The 26404-nt window shown below is 46.0% G+C and overlaps 1 protein-coding gene across 1 annotated transcript in view; it reads right to left on the bottom strand.

The window, feature by feature from the left end:
• The window catches only part of LOC308457810 (uncharacterized protein), a 238705-nt gene that overhangs the window by 135963 nt on the left and 76338 nt on the right, over positions 1–26404 (bottom strand). Inside the window, exons 28-41 of the mRNA XM_080971981.1 lie at positions 25862–25906; positions 23994–24062; positions 19392–19487; positions 18707–18733; positions 17865–17918; positions 15648–15719; positions 13881–13940; positions 12387–12422; positions 10939–10983; positions 8973–9008; positions 6029–6073; positions 4770–4805; positions 2474–2509; positions 932–964 (exon numbers count right to left, since the gene is read on the bottom strand). Of these exons, the coding sequence (XP_080828107.1) occupies positions 932–964; positions 2474–2509; positions 4770–4805; positions 6029–6073; positions 8973–9008; positions 10939–10983; positions 12387–12422; positions 13881–13940; positions 15648–15719; positions 17865–17918; positions 18707–18733; positions 19392–19487; positions 23994–24062; positions 25862–25906 (690 nt within the window). The remainder of the gene's footprint in view (positions 1–931; positions 965–2473; positions 2510–4769; positions 4806–6028; positions 6074–8972; positions 9009–10938; positions 10984–12386; positions 12423–13880; positions 13941–15647; positions 15720–17864; positions 17919–18706; positions 18734–19391; positions 19488–23993; positions 24063–25861; positions 25907–26404) is intronic.

Consider the following 26404-nt stretch of genomic DNA (forward strand, 5'->3'; position numbering starts at 1 on the left):
AGGTATATTCGTGTACACCTGAGCGTGAGAACGGGGGAGTGAGCGGGATGCTCTAGCTGAGATTCCTGCATTCCAGGGGGTTGGACTAGATGACCCCGGGGTCCCTTCTAACTCTACAATTCTACGATTCTATGCTTTTCTGGCCACTGTTAGGCACGTCCAGCATAGCATCAGCCCCCATGCAATTAGGAGCAACCCTCCCCCCACAAAAATAGGAAAGCTGAGATAGGTAAAGTAAAGGTAAAGGGACCCCTGACCATTAGGTCCAGTCGTGGCCAACTCTGGGGTTGCGGCGCTCATCTCGCTTTATTGGCCGAGGGAGCCGGCGTACAGCTTCCGGATCATGTGGCCAGCATGACTAAGCCGCTTCTGGCGAACCAGAGCAGTGCACGGAAACGCCGCTTACCTTCCCGCTGGAGTGGTACCTATTTATCTACTTGCACTTTGACGTGCTTTCAAACTGCTAGGTTGGCAGGAGCTGGGACCGAGCAACGGGAGCTCACCCCGTCGCGGGGATTCGAACTGCCGATCTTCTGATCGGCAAGTCCTAGGCTCTGTGGTTTAACCCACAGCGCCACCCGCGTCCTGCTGAGATAGGTACATGCCCACAATATCCCTTGCAGCACGCAAGGGAATCTACAGTTCCTTGGCAGGTGCAATGATGTTGCAGAGCATCCCCTGGAGATTAAAGATTTGAAAGCCACCCATCTGGATGTGATTCTTCTCTCTCAAGGTGTGTTATCAGCCTTAGGTGTGAGGAGGACAGCCAAGAAGATCTGATCCAGGAAAGCTCTTTTAATGGCACAGAAGGCAAACACCCACCAATCCTCTTAAATCCGCAGCTTTCCTGCAAAACCTTGCTGGAAAAATGGTCTTCCTCCCCAAAAATGGACAGCCTCCCACATATCTTGCATGCCCCTGCCCCACTTACCCTGGCACCTTTCTTGCCTGAAGGTCCCACCACCTGTAGAGAAAGAAACCACAGGTAAGTCTCTGCACCCAATCTTAGCTTTGCTTGCTTGGCAGCGGCGACTTCTGCCACATGTTATTCTGTTCTCCAGGGACAGCTGCTTATCCAGGAAAAGGCCAGGAATATCCTGACCCCCCACCCCAATGGCAGGCATGGAAAATCTCGCGCTCCTAATGGCATGTATGAAGAAGAGCCATGGCTCAGTAGAAGAATCTGTTTTGCACGCAGAAGGGCCTGGGTTCATATCTGTCAATGTTTCCCTTTTTTAAAGAGAAATTCCCTTATTCTGAATAGGATTCCTCACAAGAAAAGGGAAAAGTTGACAGCTATGCCTGGGTTCGATCCCCAGGATCTCCAGGTTAGGGCTGGGAACACCCCCTGTCTAAAACCCCAGAGAGCCTCTGTCAGTCAGTCATCTTCTTCTCTTACTCATAGCTGAGTAAGATTGTCTTCCATGAACACGGTCTTAACAGTGAGTCCGTAAGGGACTGTGGAGGCCAATTCTGGATCCACACATCCTTCCACAGTAGGGGTATAGGTTTTCAGGCAGGAGGTGATCACGGTGAGGATTTGCCAGAAGTGCGTGTGAAAAGAATCGAGAGGTCTTAGCGGACCACAAGCTGAACATGAGTCAACAGTGTGATGCAGCAGCAAAAAAACGCTGTTTGAGGCCGTTTCAACTGAAGTATAGTGTCTCGATCAAGGGAAGTCATAGTACCACTGTCGTCTTCTTCTTCTTTGGCGATCACTCATAGTCAAGTAAGATTGTCTTCCATAAACACTGTTTTAACAGTGAGTCTGTAAGTGACTGTGGAGGCCAATTCTGGATCCATACGTCCTTTCACAGTGGGGACGCAGGTTTCCAGACAGGAGGTGATCACAGTGAGGATTTGCCAAGCATGCCTTCCTCTTAGCACGTTTCTCCCTTGCCTCCTGAGTTCGAGTGCCTTCAAAGCCCATGACACCTTTGGTAAAGGCTGTTCTCCAATTTGAGTGCTTGCAGGCCAGTGTTTCCCAGTTGCTGGTGTTTATACTACATTTTTAAAGATTTGCCTTGATACAGTCTTTAAACATCTTTTGTTGACCACCAGCATTATGCTTTCCATTTTTAAGTTCGGAAGAGAGTAGTTGCTTTGGAAGACGATCATCAGGCATCCGCACAACATGACCAGTCCAACGAAGTTGATGTTGAAGAATCATTGCTTCGACACTGGTGATCTTTGCTTCTTCCAGTACACTGGCACTAGTTCACCTGTCTTCCCAAGGGATGTGTAAAAATTTTCGGAGACACCGTTGATGGAATCTTTCGAGGAGTAGGAGATGGCGTTTATAAGTGGTCCAGTCAATGTAGACAATATGGAGCTGGAGAGACCCAGGGTTTGACCTAATACGAGACAGCTTCTGATGGTATTGTTGCATGCCACTTCAACTGAACTATTGTGATTTGGGCTGGAAAAACCTTCCTAATCACTGCAAAAAATAAATAAATTAAAATACACTTACACCCATAGCTGGAGCACCAGGAAATCCTTGGATGCCCTGTTAAGGAAGGGGGAAAGTCAGGGTTAGCAGGAAAGGGTGTGTTAAGGGTGCAAATCTAGGCCACGCGTATTGGGGTGAAAGCCCGACTGAACTGAGGAGGGAGCCCTATAAGGGAGAACACTAACTTCTGCCATTTCAGAGTTGGGAAGAACTTTTGATTCCACAGGCCAGGATTGTTTTCATGGGCCAAATTTGACAGGTCAGAATGGCACACCTGCCAATCACATGTGGCCCATGATTGACAGGTGGTTGTCCTACCCACTTTCTCAAGCTCTCTTGCACAGGGTTCCAAAGCACCTGAAAACCAGCTAGCAAGTGGGCGCTTAAAATAACAACAACAACAACAACAACAACAATTTATTATTTATACCCCCGCCCATCTGGCTGAGTTTCCCCAGCCACTCTGGGCCTCTCCCAATCAAATGTTAAAAACAGCACATCATTAAATATTAAAAACTTCCCTGAACTTCAGATGTCTTTTAAAGATAGGATAGCTGCTTATTACCTTCACATCTGAAGGGAGGGCGTTCCACAGGGTGGGCGCCACTACTGAGAAGGCCCTCTGTCTGGTAACCTCGCTTCTCACAATGAGGGAGCCGCAAGAAGGCCCTCGGCGCTGGACCTCAGTGTCCGGGCTGGACGATGGGAGTGGAGACGCTCCTTCAGGTACACAGGACTGAGGCCGTTTAGGGCTTTCAAGGTCAGCACCAACACTTTGAATTGTGCTCGGAAACGTACTGGGAGCCAATGCAGATCTCTCAGGACTGGTGTTATGTGGTCCCGGTGGCCACTCCCAGTCACCAGTCTAGCTGCCGCATTCTGGATTAATTGCAGTTTCTGGGTCACCTTCAAAGGTAGCCCCACGTAGAGTGCATTGCAGTAGTCCAAGCGGGAGATAACTACAGCATGCACCACTCTGGCGAGCCAGTCTGCCGGCAGGTAGGGTCTCAGCCTGCATACCAGGTGGAGCTGGCAGACAGCTGCCCTGGACACAGAATTGACCTGCACCTCCATGGACAGCTGTGAGTCCAAAATGACTCCCAGGCTGCACACCTGGTCCTTCAGGGGCACAGTTACCCCGTTCAGGACCAGGGAATCCCCCACACCTGCCCACCTCCTGTCCCCCCAAAACAGTACTTCTGTCTTGTCAGGATTCAACCTCAGTCTGTTTGCCACTTGGGAACTATAGCACAAGGAGCGCTGCCAGACCTGTGCCCAGTGCTGTAGCAAGCAAAGAGCTTCTTTATCCCCCACCTGCTTAGCATCGGGGAGGAGAAATAAGGCTGCAAAATTGCAGGCTTTAGTTGGGCTATGCATACCTGTTCCCTGCTGAGGTCAGGTACGTGCAACCAAACTGAGCAGAATTTAACCCGTGCTTGTCAGATGTCAAGCGGGGGTTAAGTCCTGCTGCAGCCAATGCAGAATTGAACCCCACCTTCCCACCCAGCTGAGATGGGGAAAATAGTGGAAAAAAGACAGTCACGGAACCAAGAAATTACACAAAACAAAATAATTACCGTGAAAATCCCTGAAACGAGAAGTAATCGACTATAGAAATGAATTAAATAACAAAAATCAAAAAATTAACCTAGAATTAAACAAAGACTTGTTACCAAGCAATAGTAATACAAAATTGAGGTTTTAAGTTTCAAACAAACTCAAAGACAGGGCAGAAAATCAAAATTTCTTATCACTACTGCTTGGTTCTCTTAAATAGGGCTATGTTTAAAACTTGTCATTGAGGTTTTCATACCTTTTTCCTAAACTCGAGGAAGCGTTTTCAGCCCTGCTCTTGAGTTTGTTTGATATCACTTAAAATCATTTAAGGTTTATAATTTCTTTATTTCCTTCTGAGGAAACTGATTAGTTCAGTGAAAAGAGTTTTATAGCCGGCATCTTGTAAAGTCTTTGTTTAATTCTAGGTTAATTTTTTTATTTTTGTTATTTAATTCAATTCTATTGTTGATTACTTCTCGTTTCAGGGATTTTCACGGTAATTCTCTTGTTTTGTGTCATTTTTTGAGATGGGGAAAATAGCTTCATGGGCCAAATTGGGGCCCCCGGTAAGCCATGACTGGCCTGCAGTCTGAAGGTTCCCCAACCGTGTGCCCACAGCCTGGAATGCTATGGCCTATGTCCACAATGAACACCCCAGGTGAGGAGCATCAAACCTCAGTTTTGGCCGCCCAATGACTCCGCACCCCAATTTCCTCTCGCCACTGTGATCCAATGGTCTCTCCATGCTGTTTTCACTTACTTGGTCTCCTTTGGGCCCAACGGGACCTGGAAGACCCTAAAAAAAAAGAGAGAAAAATTTAAAATGTGAGTGTTTTGGTAGAATTGTTTTATTGTGTAATTTAAGTATGTGTGTCTCTAGATTTTTTTCCCCACTTGTAAACTTTGCTGTTGTTGGAGAAGAGGGTTGCTCCAAAGTGGAGTGGGCCAAAGAGTTAAGAGTCAGGATGAGACCAGGAGCAGAACCTGACAAGTCAAGATAAGGCGGGACCTGGTGTTCCAGGGGCGGGGCCTGTGGAATCTCATCACTCGTGGGAGGAGCCTGGAAGGTCTGGGGGCAGAGTCTTTAACTGGAGTTGACTGCCTTTTCAGAGCCTAGAGCTGGATAGCTCCGTTGGTTTGAGAGTAGTGTTGATAATGCCAGGGTTGCAGGTTTGATCCTCGTATGGCACAATTGCATATTCCTGCATTGCAGGGGGATGGACTAGATCAGTGTTTCTCAACCTGTAGGTCCCCAGATGTTGTTGGACTACAACTCCCATCATTCCTAGCCAGCATGACCAGTGGTCAAGGATGATGGGAGTTGTAGTCCAACATCATCTGGGGACCCACAGGTTGAGAACTGCTGGACTAGATGATCCTCAGGGTCCCTTCCAACTCTACAATTTTATGATCTGGGTTGGCCTGTTAAGATATGTACTGTTTATGTACTGTATATATCATTCCCATTCTTAATCTGATTGCGGAAAATGCAAAGCATCAGGCAACAGAAAAGTAATTAAATGCATATTTAAAATGCAACCAGTCAAATCAAATGGCGGCAGATTATTATTATTGCAGCCCATAATACTGTTGGCAACAGATGGCATCCAAATGACTTGTCATTAAAAATATAGTGATCCTCACTTGGTGCCTACAACACAGTGAAGGTAGCAGCCGGACATCTCTGAGGAAGACATTTTTTAAATGCAGCATCACTACTGAAAGGGTCCTGTTGCTGTTCAGCACCCATCTCTCCTCTGAAGATGGACATAACTGTCTGATTACCTACAACGATGTGGTTTCTCTGATCAGACTAGCAAAAATAATGAAGGGTGCGTTGAATGTTCTGCTTGTATACTTTATGAGCTGATGGCTTGTCCTTGTCTTGAAAAAAGGAGGGTTCTTAATTTAGATCATGGAACTCTCCTGACAAAACAGTCACAGAAAACTCAGAAATGGGTTGGGGGAAGATCATCAAAATATCAGGCAATTGGCAGCTTCAAATGAAGAGAGGCTTACCGCAATTCCTTGAAGACCCTTCACCCCTGCCTCTCCACGCTCGCCCTGCAAAAGACAGACCGCAGATTCTCATTCTATGCTACAAAAACACATACTGTACTTTTCGGTCTATAAGATGCCCCCATGTATAAGACGCCCCCTATTTTGGTGGTCTCAAATTTAAGAAAATGGGGGGAGATGGCACAGAGTTGTTGAGCTTTTTTTAGCAGGGAATGCTGAAAATCACTCACCTGCAAGTGTCTCAAAGACCGCCTCCCGTCTCTCCCAGCACTGGCAGAAGCTGCCAATCGCCCACCCAACTGCAGGAGCGTCCACCAATCAACACCACTCATTGACACAGCAACCAATAAGATGTTAGAATTCCTGCTCCATGATTGCGGTCATGGGATTTTTGTCTTTCACATGATGGTATATGTTTTGACTCCACAGAGTAGGAAGTGACGGAGACAGGATGTTTGTGTTACTGTGTTCCGTGAAATGGGACTATTGTCCTTTGTTCTTTCTCTCTTTGCTGTCTGATGCTAGAGAGAGAGGGAGCCATGTTGTAGTGCTCCTTGTGTATGTAAATAAAGTAGATTAGCCAAAATGCTGAGTTGCTGAGGTCTGTCATGCATGATGCGCAAACTCTGCGGATCCCTAAGTGTGCCGGTGTCGGTTGGCATCGGTCGCTGTGATGTTCGGGATGAAGAAAGCTTATGAAGCTCCTGAACGATCAACCAGGAGGGGGGGAACATGCCAGTCGGGCATGTGTCTCTGCCAGAGTCCTACTCGAGTGTAGGCTGAACCCCTGACAACGGTTACAGGCCCTCACACACAATAGTTGTCGACAGCTGCGGCAGCAACCAATCAAATGCCCACCCTATGCACTACCCATGTATAAGATGACCCCCACATTTTAGCATGATTTTTAAAGGAAAAAAACATAGGCTTATGCACGGAAAAGTACGGTAAGCATCTAGCCCACAATGGATACTTGTAGTCTGCATTCATCTAACAGACAGAGGGGATCCGGGGGCCTTCAGATGTTGTTGGATTCCAACTCCCATCATTCCTCATCATTGGCCATGCTAGCTTGCTGAGCCTGATGGGAGTTGCAGTCCAACAAGATCTGGAAAACCACAAGTTCTGAACCCCTGAGCTAAGAAGCCATCCTCTGCCTTGTCAGAACTCCGTTTGACTGAGCTACTCCTCCAGTCGAGCCTTCGGAATCTCCTCCTACAATGATCAACGACCTAAGCCTTTGATGAGGCTTCAGGCACGTTCCCGTTCTACAGAGTATACAAACAGCAGCAGAAGGACAAGAAATATGAGCTACATTGCTACGTTTTATTTCTAACTACGCAGGACAGAAAAGAATATACATCTGCTCTCTGTGAAGTCAGAGAACCAACTGGAACAAAGAAACAGGAAACCAGTAACATCAACATCCGTCTCCTGTGAGACCTCCAACAGTCTGGAATGTAAACAGAGTCTTGTGACTCCAAGAACTGCACAGTGGCATAAACAGAAACCTAACATGCTTATGGTTGGCAGTGCGAAGCAGTTGCAGGGTGCATTGGTGGAGGGTGGTGATGGTGAGAGTGGCATTTCAAGGGTCACCCAAAACACACACATCCGAACCCACTCAGCTAATTGCACACCTGCACTGCCATGTGCGGGACAGTCTGATGATGTTCGGATGCCTGATGATCGTCTTCCAAAGCAACTACTCTATTCCGAACTTAAAAATGGAAAGCGTAATGCTGGTGGTCAACAAAAGAGGTTTAAAGACTCTCTCAAGGCAAATCTTAAGAAATGTAGTATAAACACTGACAACTGGGAAACACTTGCCTGCGAGAGCTCCAACTGGAGAACAGCCTTTACCAAAGGTGTCATGGGCTTTGAAGATGCTCGAACTCAGGACGAAAGGGAGAAATGTACTAAGAGGAAGGCATGCTTGGCAAACCCTCACTGTGATCAACTCCCACCTGGAAACCAATGTCCCCACTGTGGAAGGACGTGTAGGTCCAGAATTAGCCTCCACAGTCATTTATGGATTCACTATTAAGACTGTGTTCATGGAAGACAATCTTACTTGGCTATGAGGAGTTGCCAAAGGAGAAGAAAGAAGAAATCTGTGATAAGCAATGAGCAGCTATAGGGTTGCAACTAATATATAACAGAGCAAGATGGAGATCCTCCATATAAGATTGGCAGATGCTCAAAAAAAGACATGCTAATATGCCTAGATTAAAATGTGAAGTATTGGATGGAAGAAAAATTAGTAAGGAAAGATAATAAGAATATATAGATGACTTGAGAAGACTGTGGAATGCAAAGATCATTGTAAATTGTATAATGTGGAGGAAATTGAGAGGGGTGGAGGGAAGTTGGAGGAGGGAGAAAAGAATACAGTGGTGCCTCGCAAGACGAAATTAATCTGTTCCGCGAGTCTCTTCGTCTTGCGGTTTTTTCGTCTTGCGAAGCACGGCTATTAGCGGCTTAGCGGCTTAGCGGCTATTAATGGCTTAGCGGCTTAGCGGCTATTAACGGCTTAGCGGCTTTAAGAAAAAGGAAACAAACTCGCAAGAACTTGCAAGACGTTTCGTCTTGCGAAGCAAGCCCATAGGGAAATTCGTCTTGCGGAACAACTCAAAAAATGGAAAACTCTTTCGTCTAGCGAGTTTTTCGTCTTGCGAGGCATTCGTCTTGTGGGGCACCACTGTAATATGATGGATTGAGGAAATATAAATGTAAATGTATGGGGGGATGGGGAGGAAATGGTGTTGGCTTTGGTACATCTGTATTGTAATGTAATATGTGAAAGCCAATAAATAAATTAAGTGATAAATAAGATTGGCAGATGCTAAAGTTTGGGGGGCCCCTCCACCACTCACTCTCTGTTCTACAGTACTGTTGTGGTTGTGCTAACCTAGAACCAGCTCTGGCTGACAGTAATAGATACCTTTTCTCCTTTGACACCGTCTTGGCCTTTTTTGCCCTAGATTGAAAAAGAAGATAGCACAAAACACCATTGTTCACACCAAAATCCATTGGCATAATGAGGTTAACTTGCAAACATCTCACACTACACGCTTTGTAGGAAAAGGGACTGTGGGATTTTTTCCTCCCTGAGAGGGGTAGGTGTGGGCCGTGCACCCGGAACTCAGGTCTGAGCAACGGTCAGGACTCTCATTCTTGTGCTAGACAAGAGCTGTTATTTAGGCCTCGATGTTCTTTAAGATATAATTTGAAAAAAAGTGATGTGATGACCATCTTCCAACATCTGAAGTGCTGTCCCATAGAAGATGGGGCAAGCTTGTTTTCTTTTTAAAAAAGTTTTTATTAACTACCGTAATTCCGTATAGCAAATTATCAAAACATATTATATTCATTATTTTCCCCCTTTCCCCCCCTTCAAACCCCGCCCCCGAGACTTCCCTCAGCTCCTCTGATTTCTCAGCACACATTACTCTCTGCATGTTATAAAATTATACATGTCCTTACATTATCTACCTACCATGTTATCAACTAATAAATTTGTGTATGTTTATTCAAAACCTGCCAAGGAGTCCAATTCATTTTGTTGTTTTTTTAGGTAAGTTGTAAAAAGCTCCCATTCCTCCTTAAAGTCACAGTTGTCCTTGTTGTCACAATTTGTATGTCAATTTAGCCAACTCTGCATAGTTCATCAGTTTCTCTTGCCACTGTTCTTTCATTGGGATTTCCCCATTCTTCCATCCTTGTGCTAACAAGATTCTTGGCGCTGTTGTCGCATACATAAATAAATTCTTTGTTTTTCTTCGCAGCTTGTTTTCTGCTGCTCCAGGGTGGAGGAAACAGACCAAAGGATTCAAATGGCAAGAAAGGAGATTCCAACTAAACATTAGGGGAGGGGGGAATTCTGACGGGAAGGGCCATTTGACAGTAGAACAGTAGAAAGCCAGCATGGTGTAGTGGTTAAGAGCAGTGGACTCGTAATCTGGTGAACCGGGTTCGATTCCCTGCTCCTCCACATGCAGCTGCTGGGTGACCTTGGGCCAGTCACACTTCTCTGAAGTCTCTCAGCCTCACTCACCTCACAGAGTGTTTGTTATGGGGGAGGAAGGGAAAGGAGTGTTAGCCGCTTTGAGACTCCTTAAAGGGACCCTGACCGTTAGGTCCAGTCGTGGACGACTCTGGGGTTGTGGCACTCATCTCGCTTTATTGGCCAAGGGAGCCAGCGTACAGCTTCCGGGTCATGTGGCCAGCATGACTGAGCCGCTTCTGGCGAACCAGAGCAGTGCACGGAAACACTGTTTACCTTCCCGCCAGAGGGGTACCTATTTATCTACTTGCACTTTGACGTGCTTTTGAACTGCTAGGTTGGCAGGAGCAGGGACCGAGCAACAGGAGCTCACCCCGTCATGGGGATTTGAACCGCCAACCTTCTGATCGGCAAGTCCTAGGCTCTGTGGTTTAACCCACAGCGCCACCCACGTCTCTTTGAGACTCCTTAGGGTAGTGATAAAGCGGTTTATTAAATCCAAACTCTTCTTCTTCTTCTAGAACAGACTCCCTTGGAAGGTGGTGGACTCTCCTCATTGGAGGTTTTCAACCAGAGGTTAGATGGCCACTTGCTTGGAATTCTTTAGCTTTGATTCCTGCACAGCAGGGGGTTGGATTAGATGACCCATGGGGTCCCTTCCCTCTAAATATTCTAGCCAAGCCTTATCCTTGAAATATGAGTTTTTGGGGGGGAGTTATTGTATGGAAGAGCAATCAGTCATGGGGTCTACCACCACCAGTGGTGCAGCCCAGACACAACCCAGAATGTTGTAATCCAAAATATCTGAAACACACCAAGCTGGCAAAGGCTGCCTTGCCTTCAGCCTTTTGTTCGCTTTTCCCGTTCCAGAACACCAGCCACATTGTTACCCTGGCATTCCTACCCTCAAGCCCGTTGGTCCTTCTGCGCCTGGCATGCCTTGTTCACCCTAAGGAGAGAAAAATGAAGATATTATCCTCCAGCAAGTCATTTCTCATTGCAGAGGTCTGAACTAAATAGGGTAATATGAAGTGGATTCAACCCCCCTCCTGTTATTTGGAATAAAATTAAAAATTATATTTGAAATTATTTCTTAAAGCATTCAGCCCTCCTCATATGCACCAGAGAAAGAAAGAGAGAAGGTGAGAATAAATTGGAGAAAGTGAATAGACTTTAAGTTAAATCAGATCAAAAGGCAATTCGCAGAAAACCTGATGGCTGTTTGTTCCAATTCAGCACTAGAGATGGGGAGGGGGGAGGGGGGCAAATGGAGCTGAGGATTAACCTTTAAAGTGACTCACATAGTGTCCATACAACACCCTTCAAGAAAATAAAATATTAAAATCAACAACTGCAAACTAAAAGCTCTTCACTCAGGCAGAAAAATACCCTCTCCCCAACCCACTGCCCAAACACAAGACTTCTGGGAAAGACTCCTGCCTGGAATACTGGAGAGTTGCTGCCAGCCAGTGTAGTGCAATATTGAGCCGGATGGACCAGTGATCTGACTCATTCTAAAGCAGCATCCTATGTTCAGGGATGTTCTTATGTTCTATGTTCTTATGTTCTATGTTCTTAAAAAGTAGAGACATCACCTTGCCAACAAAGGTCCGTATAGTAAAAGCTATGGTTTTCCCAGTAGTGATGTATGGAACTGAGAGCTGGACCATAAAGAAGGCTGATTGCCGAAGAATTGATGCTTTTGGATTATGGTGCTGGAGGAGACTCTTGAGAGTCCCATGGACTGGAAGAAGATCCAACCTATCCATTCTGAAGGAAATCAGCCCTGAGTGCTCACTGGAAGGACAGATCCTGAAGACTTTGGCCACCTCATGAGAAGAGAAGACTCCCTGGTAAAGACCCTGATGTTGAGAAAGATGGAGGGCACAAGGAGAAGGGGACGACAGAGGACGAGATGGTGGATAGTGTTTTCGAAGCTACCAGCATGAGTTTGACCAAACTGCAGGAGGCAGTGGAAGACAGGAGTGCCTGGCGTGATCTGGTCCATGGGGTCATGAAGAGTTGGACACGACTAAACGACTAAACAACAACAATGTTCAGGGCAAAACCAGCATTTTGAATTGAGCCCAGAAATGAATCAGTGCCCAGGGCATAAATTTGACCACCTGGTCCCTGTTAGCAATCTGGCCACTGAATTCTGCCCCAGCTACAGTTTCTGAACTATCTTCAAGGGCAGCACTTCAATGTATAGGACATTGCAGCATTCTAACTCAGAAATCAGATTATAAATGCAATTAACCAAGAGGCCTCCTTACAAAAAATGAAGCTGCTACCGCTTCCTGATCTCAGCCACTTTCGGTCAGATTTGACAATGCATCATTCAAAACCCACCTTCTGCCCTTGGGATCCGGGAAGGCCTGTCGCTCCCTGAAAAAGAAACAGAGACAGGAGTGTGGGAGATTTAGCAGCCCAATCCAACAATTTATATTCTTGCTACTTAGTAAGTTTAGGGGTGTACAACCATAGAGCTGTACTGCTGATAGGCAGAGATTCAGACCATAGAAATGTGATTGGTAGAGAGGAATCTGTGTGATGTCATTTCCCCTCCTCTTTTGATCAGGAAGAATCAATAAGTATTTCCTGTTCCTTCCCTCTCCCTCTCTCTTCCATTGACCAGCAATGGAGAAAGACATGCCCTTAACTTGCTCCAGCTCAGACAAATGCCTGAGACTGCTTCTACTGTAATAATAATAATAATAATAATAATAATAATAATAATAATAATTTTTTATTTATACCCCGCCCTCCCCAGTCAAGGCCGGGCTCAGAGCGGCTTACAAGCAATAATAAAAACAAGTTGAATGATTACAACTTAAAAACAAAATTAAAATACAACATTAAAATAATGAAACATTAAAATATTAAAATGTAGCCTCATCGCAGGAGGAGAAGGAAAAGAAATAAAGAAAGAGAGGGAGGGAATCAAATTGGATCCAAGCCAAAGGCCAGGCGGAACAACTCTGTCTTACAGGCCCTGCGGAAAGAAATCAGATCCTGCAGGGCCCTGGTCTCATGAGGCAGAGCGTTCCACCAGGCCGGAGCCAGTGTTGAAAAGGCCCTGGCTCTGGTTGAAGCTAATCTAACTTCCCTAGGGGCTGGGACCTCTAGGGTGTTGCTATTTATGGACCTTGAGGCTCTCTGTGGGGCATACCGGGAGAGGCGGTCCCATAGGTACGAGGGTCCTAGGCTGTGAAGGGCTTTAAAGGTCAAAAGCAGCACCTTAAATCTGACCCTGTACTCCACCGGGAGCCAGTGCAGCTTGAAAAGCACTGGGTGAATATGCTCCCATGGCAGGGACCCCGTGAGGAGCCTCGCTGCAGGATTCTGCACCCGCTGGAGTTTCTGGGACAGCTTCAAGGGCAGCCCCGCGTAGAGCGAATTACAGTAGTCAAGCCTGGAGGTGACCGCCGCATGGATCACTGTGGCCAATATAAGCATTTTGCCTGCATAGTTTTTACTGCTACTGTAGCTGAGAACCATGCAAGACTATGAGTAAGTAAATCCAATTTTAAACTTACTTTACAGTCTCCTTGTCTGAGTCTTTGTTAAATGGGATAAGAAAAGGGGGAGCCAGATTCCTTCGTAGCTGGGCCTGTTCAAAAGACGGCTTTACAGCCTAATTTGATGTTTCAATTTGCTGCTAAGAATGGGAATTTAAATTCTGATCAACTCATCATGGTAGGGGTAATTTTCTCCTACCTATTAGAACCCGCCACACAAAGAGTTCAGCTTAAGTGTTACAAAACAGATACTTTTCAGCATTCCATGAGCTGCCTTGGACCTCTTTGTTTTGAACGAGAAATTTGTCCCAGAGATAAAACCCACCTTGTCTCCTTCTGCTCCCTTTAAACCAGGAGTTCCTGAAAGGCCAAGTCCTACCTCGCCCTGAAAAAGAAGAAGGGAAGCACATTCAGAACACTGGAAGTGTGTGGCAGTTGACTTGGTTTGCACTGAGAGACGGATCTACCTAATTTGTACTTCCTGAAACAATATGTGATACTTCTGCAAACCTTGGGCTTTCCTCAAGCCTGCTGATCCATCCCTCTTGGGCTTGGGTGCTACTCTTTGGGCTGCACAAGCAACAGCACTCACTGCATGAACTGTTAAGTATAATTGTTTAATCAAATTGTGACGGCTTATAGATTTTAGCAATAAAAATTCATTAATTCATAATTGTTTAATTGACATTGAAATGGAGAGTGCCTGTACGTGTATTGCTAACATTGGGGATTTTCCATGACAGCATACTAAGAGCTTCCTGAGGTCTAACTGAGTTAACGATTAACTGGGAATATTCTCTGCTCTAACACGTGAGTGTTTAACCTTAGATCACATGATTAAGGTATTCAATTACAAATCACCACCTTGAAGTGGTGGTTTTGTTCTGTTTTGAAGAAAGTTCCGTAAGTAAGGTTTTTAACAATACTTATGGGTCTGGACAGTGTTTTATTCCAAAAGGAGTGCGTTTTTATGCATCCAGTAGCTTCACGCTATGCAATATTAACATCTGCAATAAGAACATCAGAAACAGAGGGGGAATAGAACAGGACACATCCTTCAGAAAGCAGTAAATCTTTGGGGAAGGATCATAGCTCAGTTGCAGAGTATCTGCTGTGCATGCAGAAGGCCCACGCTTCAATCCTCAGCATTGCCAGGCAGGGCTGGGAGACCCCAGTCTAAAACCCTGGACAGCTGCTGCCAGTCAGTGTAGGCAGTATTGAGCTGGACAGACCAATGGCCTGGCTCAGTATAAGGCAACTTGCTATGCTCATAAGAACACAGGAATAGCCTGCTGGATCAGTCTGATGGCCCATCTAGTCCAGCATCCTGTTCTCGCAGTAGCCAACCAGATGCCTGTGGAAAACCAGCAAGCAGGATTTGAACACAAGACCCCTCTCCCCTCCTGTGGCATTCAGAAGCAGAGTAGAGCCATCATGGCTCGCAGCCATCAACAGGCCTCTCCATGAATTTGTCAAATCCTCTTCTGAAACCATCCTTGCCTACTGAGGGATTGAGTTCCATAGTTTGTACTGTGTGAAGAAAGACTCTTATCTGTTCCAAATCTCCCAGCATCCAGCTCCATTGGATGTTCTGCAAATTCTAGTGTCACGACAAAGGGAGAAAAAGTGTTCCCATCGGTTTATGCTTGTGTCCAACACAGGTAGATTGATCCCAGCAGATCTTCCCAGGAAGGTCATGTTGAATGGTTTCTTTAAATATTAAGGTTCATTATTGTTTCACAAGATGTGTAAAGGCCAGAGCAAATAACATGACCTAGTTTTACAGCTGTGAAGCAGTATAGCAGATGCTGTTAAGTTGTGGTAATTAAGCTGTGTCAGCAATGGGATACAGTATATAAAGAGCAACATGTAGCTCTCTCAGTACCCCGCTGAATGGCTTGGTGGATGGGTCATACTTATTGATATAATATAGTGTAAAAGGAGTTTTTGTTTTTGTTATTAAAAACCAAGCAAAAGTTACTTTTGCGTTTCTTGAATGTGTGGCCTCCCCGGCACGCCTTCTGCAGCACAACTAATCTGCAAAATAACCAACGGGTCGTTCCACAGCTTTTCATGCTAATGAAAGCAGTACCTTTTCACCTTTTGGTCCAGAAGCTCCAGGAGTACCATCCAGCCCTATCGGGCCAGGTAAGCCAGCTTTCCCCTGTAAATTAAAAAAAAAAAAAAATACAAAACAGATTAGGAAAGACGGAAAGGTTTCGACACCTGTTGTACCTGCACACCAGGCAAAACTCAGAAGCAAACGATTGTCTCTATCCACCTTGCCAGTATTGATTGGAGTTGCAGTCCAGCAATCTCAGGAGGGCACAGGCTCCCCACCTGTGGCTTGGAGCCAGGTGAGCAAGGAAAAGGTGCCAGGTGGTTTGCTGTAGATTGGCAAGGCAGCAGAAACAAGAAATCCTGCCCTCAGGTTAGGTTGCTAGAATGCCAGATCTAGTTCAGCATCATATTTGGAACCACAGAATTGGAGAGGTGGAAGGGAGACTAGGGGTCATCTAGGGTCAAGTCCCTGCAAAGCAGGAACCAGGACCAGAGCTTGCTTTCTTTTCTTTTTTTAATAATTTTTTTATTTGATTTTTTGTTGATACACCAAGAAGAAAGAAGAAGAAACAGAAGAAGAAGAAACAGAAGAAGAAGAAACAGAAATACAAATGAAAATGAACACAATATTATTTACAAAACCATAAAGCAAAAATTGGTCTTTGAACTATAGACCCGACCTCCCGTCTATTACTTACTTCAATTATATATTGCTTGTTGCCAATATACACTTTCATCCTAATTTGACTAATCCTTAATTTATCTTAAATCTGATGTCTTTCTTAAAGCTATTACTGAAATTACTAGAATGCTGCGACAGAGTTTAAACTACTGTAATTATTTTTCAAATATACTTTAATGACCTCCCATTTTGAGAGAAATTCCTGTTTTGGTTTATTCTTTATTTTTTCTGATAAACTATCTAGCTCCGCATATTCTGTCAATTTTTGAATCCATGAATAGAGGGGATTTCATCACTCTTCCATTTTGCCGCAATAAGAACTCTTGCTGCAACCGTAGCATGTAAAAAGATACCCTTCATTTTTTGTGGGATATCCAAATCTGTAATTCCCAGCAGATAGGCTTCTGGTTTTCTGTTAAAAGAGATCTTTAACATTTCTTGTAATTCTGAATGGGTGTTCTCCCAAAATACCTGGATTTTATTACATAGCCACCACATGTGATAGAGAGTACCTGATTTGTCTCCGCATATCCAACGATTACTTGGGACCCCTTTGTACATCTTTGAGAGTTTCCAAGGTGTTAAGTACCATCGGTGCTGCACTTTTAGAAAATTCTCTCTTTTGTTGTTGTTGTTGTTTAGTCGTGTCCGACTCTTTGTGACCCCCTGGACCAGAGCATGCCAGGCACTCCTGTCTTCCACTGCCTCCCGCAGTTTGGTCAAATTCATGCTGGTAGCTTCGAGAACACTGTCCCACCATCTCGTCCTCTGCTGTCCCCTTCTCCTTGTGCCCTCCATCTTTCCCAACATCAGGGTCTTTTCCAGGGAGTCGTCTTCTCTTCTCATGAGGTGGCCAAAGTCTTGGAGCCTCAGCTTCAGGATCTGTCCTTCCAGTGAGCACTCAGGGCTGATTTCCTTCAGAATGGATACGTTTGATCTTCTTGCAGTCCATGGGACTCTCAAGAGTCTCCTCCAGGACCATAATTCAAAAGCATCAATTCTTGGCGATCAGCCTTCTTGATGGTCCAGCTCTCACTTCCATACCTCACTACTGGGAAAACCATAGCTTTAACTATAGGGTGTTGGCAAGGTGATGTCTCATTTCCAATTATTTTTCCATAAATTTTCCCATTAGGACCAGAGCTTTTAAACAACACAAAAGCCACATCTGGGAAGCTAACAAGGCAGCACGTTTAATGCTCGTTTCCATGTTGTTAGAATCTAGGGGGAGGGTGTTTGCAGCTCCCTCAACCTGGAAAATTGCAGGTGACGAAATTTGGGGCATACGGTTCTTTCTTGCAGTTTTTTGGGGGTGGGACAGAAGCAAACATGTACGGAAAGGGAGGAGCATCGTTGTTGTTTGTGCCACACCAGGGCCACTGGTGCAAATGAAATTTAGCACAGCCTGCTGGTATAGTGGTAAAAAAACCCTGTGGTTCCAACACACGACCGGTACTGCAAGGTGAAAGGAACATCAGAAAACGGGAGAGAAGCGCTGGCATTATCATCTAGAAAACTATCGCAAAATTCCTATCGCCTGAACGCACTCTGAAAGGTCACACTCACCAATTCTCCGGCTTCTCCTTTCTCTCCCTTGACGCCGCTCTTCCCTCGAGGTCCCTGTGGGGAACAAAGAACCATTTTGTTGCCTCAGTTGCACGGCGGGTCTCTCGCAGGATCTGAGCTGAGGATTGCACAAGGGTACCACAGCGCTGATTTTTGGAATCGTGACTTAAGAAGGAAAGAAGAGCCTGGGTGACAGATTGAACTGAGGGAAACCCATCTGGTCCAGCAATCCTGTTCTCAAAGGGGTCAACCAAAAATCCCAGTGGGGAGAGCGCTGTTGCGCTCAGTTCCTGCTTGTGAATTCCCGTTTGAGCCAGTGTGGTGTAGTGGTTAAGAGCGGTGGACTTGTAATCTGGTGAACCGGGTTCGTTTCCCTGCTCCTCCACATGCAGCTGCTGGGTGACCTTGGGCTAGTGGCACTTCTCTGAAGTCTCTCAGCCTCACTCACCTCACAGAGTGTTTGTTGTGGGGGAGGAAGGGAAAGGAGATTGTGAGCCGCTTTGAGACTCCTTAGGGTAGTGATAAAGCGGGATATCAAATCCAAACTCCTCTTCTTCTGGTTGGCCATGATGAGAATAGGATGCTGGACCTTCAAGTGGTGCAGCAATAAAACAGCTGGCACATTTGCAAAGCTAAGCAGAGTCCGGTATGGTTTCAAACTGGATGGGCGACCATGTGCTGAGATTCTTGTATTGCAAGGGCTTAGACTTGACAACCCTCAGAGTCCCTTGTGACTCTATGATTATTTGATGGGTCCCTTTTGGTTGTTCCACCAGCCGGGGTCTACTGACATTCTCATGACAGCATAGCTTGAACAGGTGGTAAAATAACCCGGCACTTACCCTGACCCCAGGGTCTCCTGGCTCACCCTGGAACAGAGAGAAAGGAGGTGGTTGTCAGGTCACACTCCTGAGTACGTTTCTGAGCACAATTCAAAGTGTTGGTGCTGGCCTTTAAAGCCCTAAACTGCCTCGGCCCAGTATACCTGAAGGAGCGTCTCTACCTCCATCGTTTCTGCCTAGACACTGAGGTCCAGCACTGAGGGCCTTCTGGCGGTTCCCTTGCTATGAGAAGCCAAGTTACAGGGAACCAGGCAGAGGGCCTTCTCGGTAGTGGCACCCACCCTGTGGAACACCCTCCCACCAGATGTCAAAGAGAAGAACAACTACCAGACTTTTAGAAGACATCTGAAGGCAGCTCTGTTTAGAGAAGCTTTTAATGTTTAATAGATTATTGTAATCTGTTTTAATAATCTGTTGGAAGCCGCCCAGAGTGGCTGGGGAAGCCCAGCCAGATGGACGGGGTATAAATAATAAATTATTATTATTATTATTATTATTATTATTATTATTATTATTATTATATTACATAACTCAGGCCTCACTGATAATCAGTTTAACAGAAATTCAGTGTCAATTACCACCAAACTAATGGTTCCCCCACCCACCCACTGAATTCTACTGTTTGCAAATTGAGACAGCATCCGAGACAAGAATTCCCTTTGCCTGCTTGCAGGCCCATACACACCTTGACTGACAATCCAGGTGGTCCCTGCGGTCCGGGGAGTCCGGGCAAACCCGGTGGTCCTGGCACTCCGGGAACTCCTGGCTGCCCCTTGTAACCCTGAAATAGTTTAACCCAAACATCTAAACAACTGTCATGGATACAGAGGATAACAGCTGGGGAACAGCTGGGGAACCCCCAAGGGAAGAAGGCTCAGAACCTGGGAATTGTTGGGACAACAATGGGTGGTCAGAGAGAGAATGGGGAGCAGAGTGGGAAGAGGAGGTGTTGGAAACTGAAGAGGCAACAGGGTTTCGGGAGCGAGCAGAGTCCATGGCAGAGAGCAGTTCAGACTCCAAGGCAGAAGTGGAGGCTGGAGGCGAGGGGGGCCAAGAGGGCTGAAAAAGCCCAGGAGGTCTTCCCCTCCTGCTGCGACCCGTTCCCTTCCTCCCTGGTCTCCCAGCATCAGGAGAGGTATGAAGAGGGCAAGGCAGAGACAGAAAAGGCGGCGAAGTCTCAGATTGCTTGGGAAGGACCCAGGAGAAGAGGAGGAGACTAAGGCAACTGTGAGAATGTCAGGAAAAAGCACCAAGGCAAAAGCCAGCTCCAGATGGCTGGAATGCAAAACAGTGCAGATGTACTGTTGGAGAAAAGGTGGAGCCTATTCTCTGTACTGAGCACCGGATGTTAGCTCAGTGTGTCATATGACCTGTGCTGGAAGTACAGGGGAGGAGTTGTGACTCTTCTGATGGAGTCTGAAGGGAACAGACACATTTCTGTGTTCTGTTGAGTGACAGGAATAAAACATGTAGAAAGGACTCCTGTCTGTCTTTCTTCCCCTCCCTGGGGGAGTGCAGGGAGGGAGAGAAGGAGGAGGGTGTGTCCTGCTCACGTTTGAGGAGGATCGCTGGTTTGTTTACCTAGCCTGCCGGAGGTCGCAGACGGACGGTAAACACACAGTATCTCGCTCAATTGCCTCGGGGGAGGCCAGGTACCTCTGCCTGTGGGCTGATGATACTGACATATGGTAGCAGAGGATGGTTGCGATTCATCAGACATCTGCATGAGAGGCTGGTGGATTGTCCTCCTCTGCTCCAAGGAGGAAGAGAAGCGTCTGAAAGAAGCCAGAGGCTCCACAGACAGCTGGTGGAAAGAAGAGGTGTTTTCCAAGCAACGGAGATCAAGGTATGCTGCATTTCGGGCTAAAAGTGTGAACGCAGGAAGATTAATTCCCTGGTTCACGGAGCTGCGTTTCAAAGAAAACAAAAGCTCCGGGAGAAGAGGCCTGCATTCCACAAATTCTTGTGGTAGATAAGATGTCCTATTGAAATGCATTGTTGCTAGGTAACGGAAAGTTACTGGCAGAGGGGCTGGACTGTGAGCCTGGGAAAGCGAAACAAAACAAGAGAATGTTTTGGCTACAAGGTTCACGTGCCCTTGGAAGGGACTTCCAATAGCAGCCAGAGTTTTAGCTGCCAGGTGCAAAAGGGCGTAAACAACATGCAGTTTGCCTGCCTGCGTGAGAAAGGAAAAAACAACTGTTGGATTTTACAGCTTGTTTGAAAGTGAGAGGGGCTTGGATTCAAAATGGATGCCAAGAAGGGGGAGACTTGCCTGTTCATCTCCCCTGACCAGAGACAGTTATTCATCATGGTCTGGATGAATAACTACCCCAGAAGGGGTGAGCCAAGATGATGCTGGCCAAGTTCCTAAGAGCTCAACGAAAGCTGAGGAGAGCTTTGACCCCAGAGGGGAGAGTGCAGGAACTGTGGCTGTTGGAACTGTTGGTGTTCCTGAACAAGGTGCAATGGGTGTTGCTGACAGGGGGAGGGAAGAACAGAGTTCAAATCTCCCCACTGATGATGCTACTGGAGAGCATGGAGTAGCATTGAGTGCTGTCCGATGCTACAATTGTGGACAGACTGGGCATCTACAGCGAAACTGTAAGAAGCCGCGCCAGTCAAGAGGAGCAAAGAGCAGCTCTACGAAGCCTCAGGCGTCAGGCAAAAGCCGTACCAAGTGCCAGGTGAAACCTGCAAAGGCTATGATGGCGAAAGGAACCACGCCAGATGTTGGGGACTCGTTCATAATAGACACGGGCGCCACGGTTCATATGTGCCCGCACAGAGGACTATTTTCGACGTTGAGGAAGCAAAGCTTCACTGTGAAACAGGCCAACGGTCAGGAGTTGGAAGCGACTGGAATTGGGACTGTGTATCTTGAAAGTCTGAACTTGACTATAAGCAATGTTTACCTGGTTCCAGAACTGAGATTTAATCTGCTGAGCGTGTCGCAGATTGCAAAGAAAGGACTGAAACTGTCCTATGATGCTAAAAGCTGCAAGATCTACAAAGATGCAGAACTGTTTCTTACTGCCAAAGAGAAAGATGGACTGTATTTGTTGACTTTTGATCAAAGTGATTACATGAAATGTAATTCTTCTGTTTCTAACGAAATCTCTCTCGCAGGTGTGACCAGTGTGAGCACCAGGAAGGTGACTAAGACGAAGAAGGTCGACAGAGCATTTCAGCGGGTGTATGCTGATGTGATTGGTCCTCTAGAACCATCTAGAGGCGGTGCACGATTTTACCTTTTGTGTGTGGATTGTTTCACTAATTATTCTTGGGTTTATATGATGGAGAAACCGCAAGAAACTTTAGAAAAGTTTCAGGAGTTTTGTGACAAGGTTAAAAATATGCATGATGCTAACATTGATTGTCTTTTCACAGATGAGAAGCAAGTTTTTCTGTTACAGAAGTTTCAGAAGTTCCTGGATGGAAAAGGGATAGACCACAAAGTGGCAGTTTCGCAAGAAGCGTGGAACAGGGGGGTCTGTGTAAAAGTGAACAAAGAATTGCAAAAGGGGATGAATGCGCAATTGCTGAGTTCACATTTGCCACATGAATATTGGGCTGAGTCGCTAGCGTCCTATCTTCATGTGTGGCTGAGAAAGGTCTCAACAGAGTTGGGATGTTCTCCTTTTGAGAAGCTGTTCAATAGAAAACCTTCTGTTGCCTATTTTAAGGTTTTCGGGTCTCATGTGAGAACAGAAGCTCCAGGTGGAGTAAAGAATGCCAGAGGCATTTTTGTGGGTTATGAAAAAGGTCTCTACAGAGTAATTTTGTCTGAATCTGGTCAGGTGATTCTCACAAAGTTCCTAGAGAGTGCTCCAAAGCAAGAGCGGATAGTACAGACATTTCCCACAGAGGATTCTGATGATAATGATGATGATGAGTTTGATCTTATTGAGTTCAGTAGTACTGATGATGACAGCGATAGCTCAGACAGTTCAGTTGTAACAGTCATTGAGAGGAAATCTCACACAATGGATAGACCTTCACAGGTGAAGGAAGAACCACTGATAGCTACTGGTTCTCAACAAAGTCCAGAGGTTGAACCAGTGAGCACAGAGGATCAGAACCTCAAACGCAGGTCTGAGAGAGTTACAAAGGGTGTACCACCCAAGAGGTATTCAAAGGAGTTTGCTAACCTTGCATATGTTGCTATTGTAAACGACCAAGGACAGATTGAAGCTGTGTCTGAGTCAGAGACAAAGGCACAACAGAGAGTTGTTAACCAAGGTAATGCGAAGTCACACAACCAGAGAGGTACACTGGTGAAACCAGTGGTGGGGAGTTCCAAGGGTGGAACTGAAACAACAGGGGACTGTTATATGTATAACAACTGTTTGTTCTCTTCTCTGGATCATGTTTTGCCAATTGATGCTTTTGGGGGAGGATGTCAGGAAAAAGCACCAAGGCAAAAGCCAGCTCCAGATGGCTGGAATGCAAAACAGTGCAGATGTACTGTTGGAGAAAAGGTGGAGCCTATTCTCTGTACTGAGCACCGGATGTTAGCTCAGTGTGTCATATGACCTGTGCTGGAAGTACAGGGGAGGAGTTGTGACTCTTCTGATGGAGTCTGAAGGGAACAGACACATTTCTGTGTTCTGTTGAGTGACAGGAATAAAACATGTAGAAAGGACTCCTGTCTGTCTTTCTTCCCCTCCCTGGGGGAGTGCAGGGAGGGAGAGAAGGAGGAGGGTGTGTCCTGCTCACGTTTGAGGAGGATCGCTGGTTTGTTTACCTAGCCTGCCGGAGGTCGCAGACGGACGGTAAACACACAGTATCTCGCTCAATTGCCTCGGGGGAGGCCAGGTACCTCTGCCTGTGGGCTGATGATACTGACAGAGAAGGCCTCACTGGGGCAAGATCTATTGGGAGGAATTGCTGTGCTAACTGGACGCCTAGCCTCCTGAGCAGTTTGTTCCTTTGAATAAAGAGTTCATGGATCCTGTGTGAGTTATTTCTGACCTGCTCTTGGCAACCACCCAACAGCAACACAGCCTCCGTTGCACTATGAGGCTCCCCATTACCACCCATGCTGCTCGCGACAGCCTCTTCTCATCCCATACACAAGGCATCTGACTCACCATCAACGGAAGGAAGCAATAAACTCTCCTAGGGCTCAGAGTCAGAGGGAGGAGAGAGAGGAGTTCAGTAAACTGTGTTGAATTCAGAGTCTGGGCAAAGCCATGTCCAGCCTCTAGAGGAAACAGACTGCATTGGGGAGAAGGGTCAAGTGATAGAAATATAAAGGAGGACAAAATATTTTGCTCCTACTTACAGGTGGTCCGGGTAATCCGTTTTGCCCTGGAATGACCTCCATGCCTCCTAGGACATATCCTGATTCTCCCTGCAGAAGAGGAGATGCTCTGTTTACATGCTGCTAATCAGGCAGATCGCAGGTCTATTTCCATGGGGAAATGCCAAAGAAACCCAAGACGGCAAAAAAGAAGGCGAGAAATTTGAACCAATTCACATTTTAAGGCAAACCTACCTGTGACTCAGCTATACAGCTGCAAATGTAATGTTTTAGGTGGATTATACAAATGTGACACAATATATAAATGAAACAAATACCTTAGTGGAATTTATGAAAAAGGATATAAAATAAAACTGTGCGATAATACCATGACAATAGAAAAAGTATAACAAGAACAATTGGAAGTTTCATGCTGAAAATTTTATTTGATAGACAAGATGCCGTATAAATCTTTGGGTGTTTTTTTTCTCATTTCTTTTTTCCCTTTTTTGTCTTTTTAAATTTTTTCTTGCTTTTACGTCGTGATGATCTTTTCTTTTTGTATTTAACTTTGCTATACTTAACTTCGTTGTATGTTTGTATGCTTGTATTTTAAACCAATAAAGATTTATTAAAAAATTAAAAACAAAACAAAAACAAATGCGATACGAGAGGACGATGGTGAGCTTATGGGAAATTCAATATATATTTTAAAACATTGTTTTAAAAGCATTTTCACAGTGTTTTGTATATATGCCTAGATTCAGCCCTGATCTGCATTTTCTGAAATGACACGAGAACTTGCGCCTTAGGGGAGTCACCTCGGTCCTGCTAACACAGCGGTTTTGCTTCAACCCTGGAGGTATGCCCATTGTCTCTCAAGACAGCTGGATATCAACAAGTACTACAGAAAGGCTTGTTCCTGGCCACAGTGATCCATGCGACAGTCACCTCCAGGCTTGACTACTGTAATTCGCTCTGCGCAGGGCTGCCCTTGAAGCTGTCCCAGAAACTCCAGCGGGTGCAGAATGCTGCAGCGAGGCTCGTCACGGGGTCTCTGCCATGGGAGCATATTCACCCAGTGCGTTGCCAGTTGCACTGGCTCCCGGTGGAGTATAGGGTCAGGTTCAAGGTGCTGGTCTTGACATTTAAAGCCCTTTGTGGCTTAGGGCCCTTGTATCTACAGGACCGCCTCTCCCGGTATGCCCCGCAGAGGAGCTTAAGGTCCATGAATAACCATAGTTTAGAGGTCCCGGGCCCTAAGGAAGTCAGACTATCCTTCACCAGGGCCAGGGCCTTTTCAGTGATGGCTCCGACCTGGTGGAATGCTCTGTCCCATGAAACTAGGGCCCTTCAGGATTTAATCTCCTTCTGTCTGGCCTGTAAGACAGAGCTATTCTGCCTGGCCTTTAATTTGAATTCACCCTGATCTTTTATTTCCCTTCTTCCCTCCCCCTCCCCTTCCCCTTTTATGAAGAGCACCCGCTCTGAGACCCCACAGCTAATTCTCCCCTGGCCTCCTCGCTGCCCCAAGTAGGACCAGTTCAGCCAGCTAGCCCTGGGGATTATCTAATAGATTTTTGAATTTTATTGTTATTCATGTTTTTATACTGTATTTTATGCTGCTTTTATAATTAAATGTTTTAAAGTGTTTTAAATTTGTTGTTAGCCGCCCTGAGCCCGGTTTTTGAACAGGGAAGGGCGGGGTATAAATAAAAAATTATTATTATTATTATTATTATTATTATTATTACCCGCCCTTTGGTCCCACACTTGGAGATGGCACGTGGAGAAGGGCCTGAGATGATGATCTTAAGGTCCAGGCAGGTTCATGCGGAGAAAGATGGTTTGCACAGTCACACGCACATCAATGGGGTCAACAGGATTTAAAAGGCATTCAGGAAACTTACTCTATCTCCTTTTGGCCCTGGAGGTCCTGGGTATCCCGGAGGCCCCTAGAATGTCAAGCAAAGGATGGAGGTTTAGGTTCCTGCAGAAACAGAGAACCTGAAGGCACCAAGAGATCTCATGCACTGCCTGAGGCGAGGGACAAGATGGGGCCTTTAACTCCATTACATGCATAGAAGCTGACTGGATGGCATATGAATCTTACTTCAAGATGGCTTCTCTACCAGAAGTGTACAGCCAGGGGGCTCTGAAAGACCACCATCTGCATCATCACCTCACTCTGCTTAACAATAAAGCCAAACCTAATTTATTTCCCCATAACTTCCCTACTTCCTGGGACCTCTACTCAGTCTTCAGCCTGTTTTCCACATACGGTGGTACCTCGGTTTACGAACTTAATCCATTCCGGAAGCCCGTTCTTAAACCAAAACCATTCTTGAACCGAGGCTCGCTTTCCCTAATGAGGTCTCCCGCTGCCAGTGCCCTTCCACCGTTCGGCTTCCGTTCATAGACTGAGGTAAAGTTTGCACACTACTTCTTCCGGT

This window comes from Podarcis pityusensis, assembly GCF_964106645.2.
Source record: "Podarcis pityusensis genome assembly, chromosome: 10".
Taxonomy (NCBI): Eukaryota; Metazoa; Chordata; class Lepidosauria; order Squamata; family Lacertidae; genus Podarcis; species Podarcis pityusensis.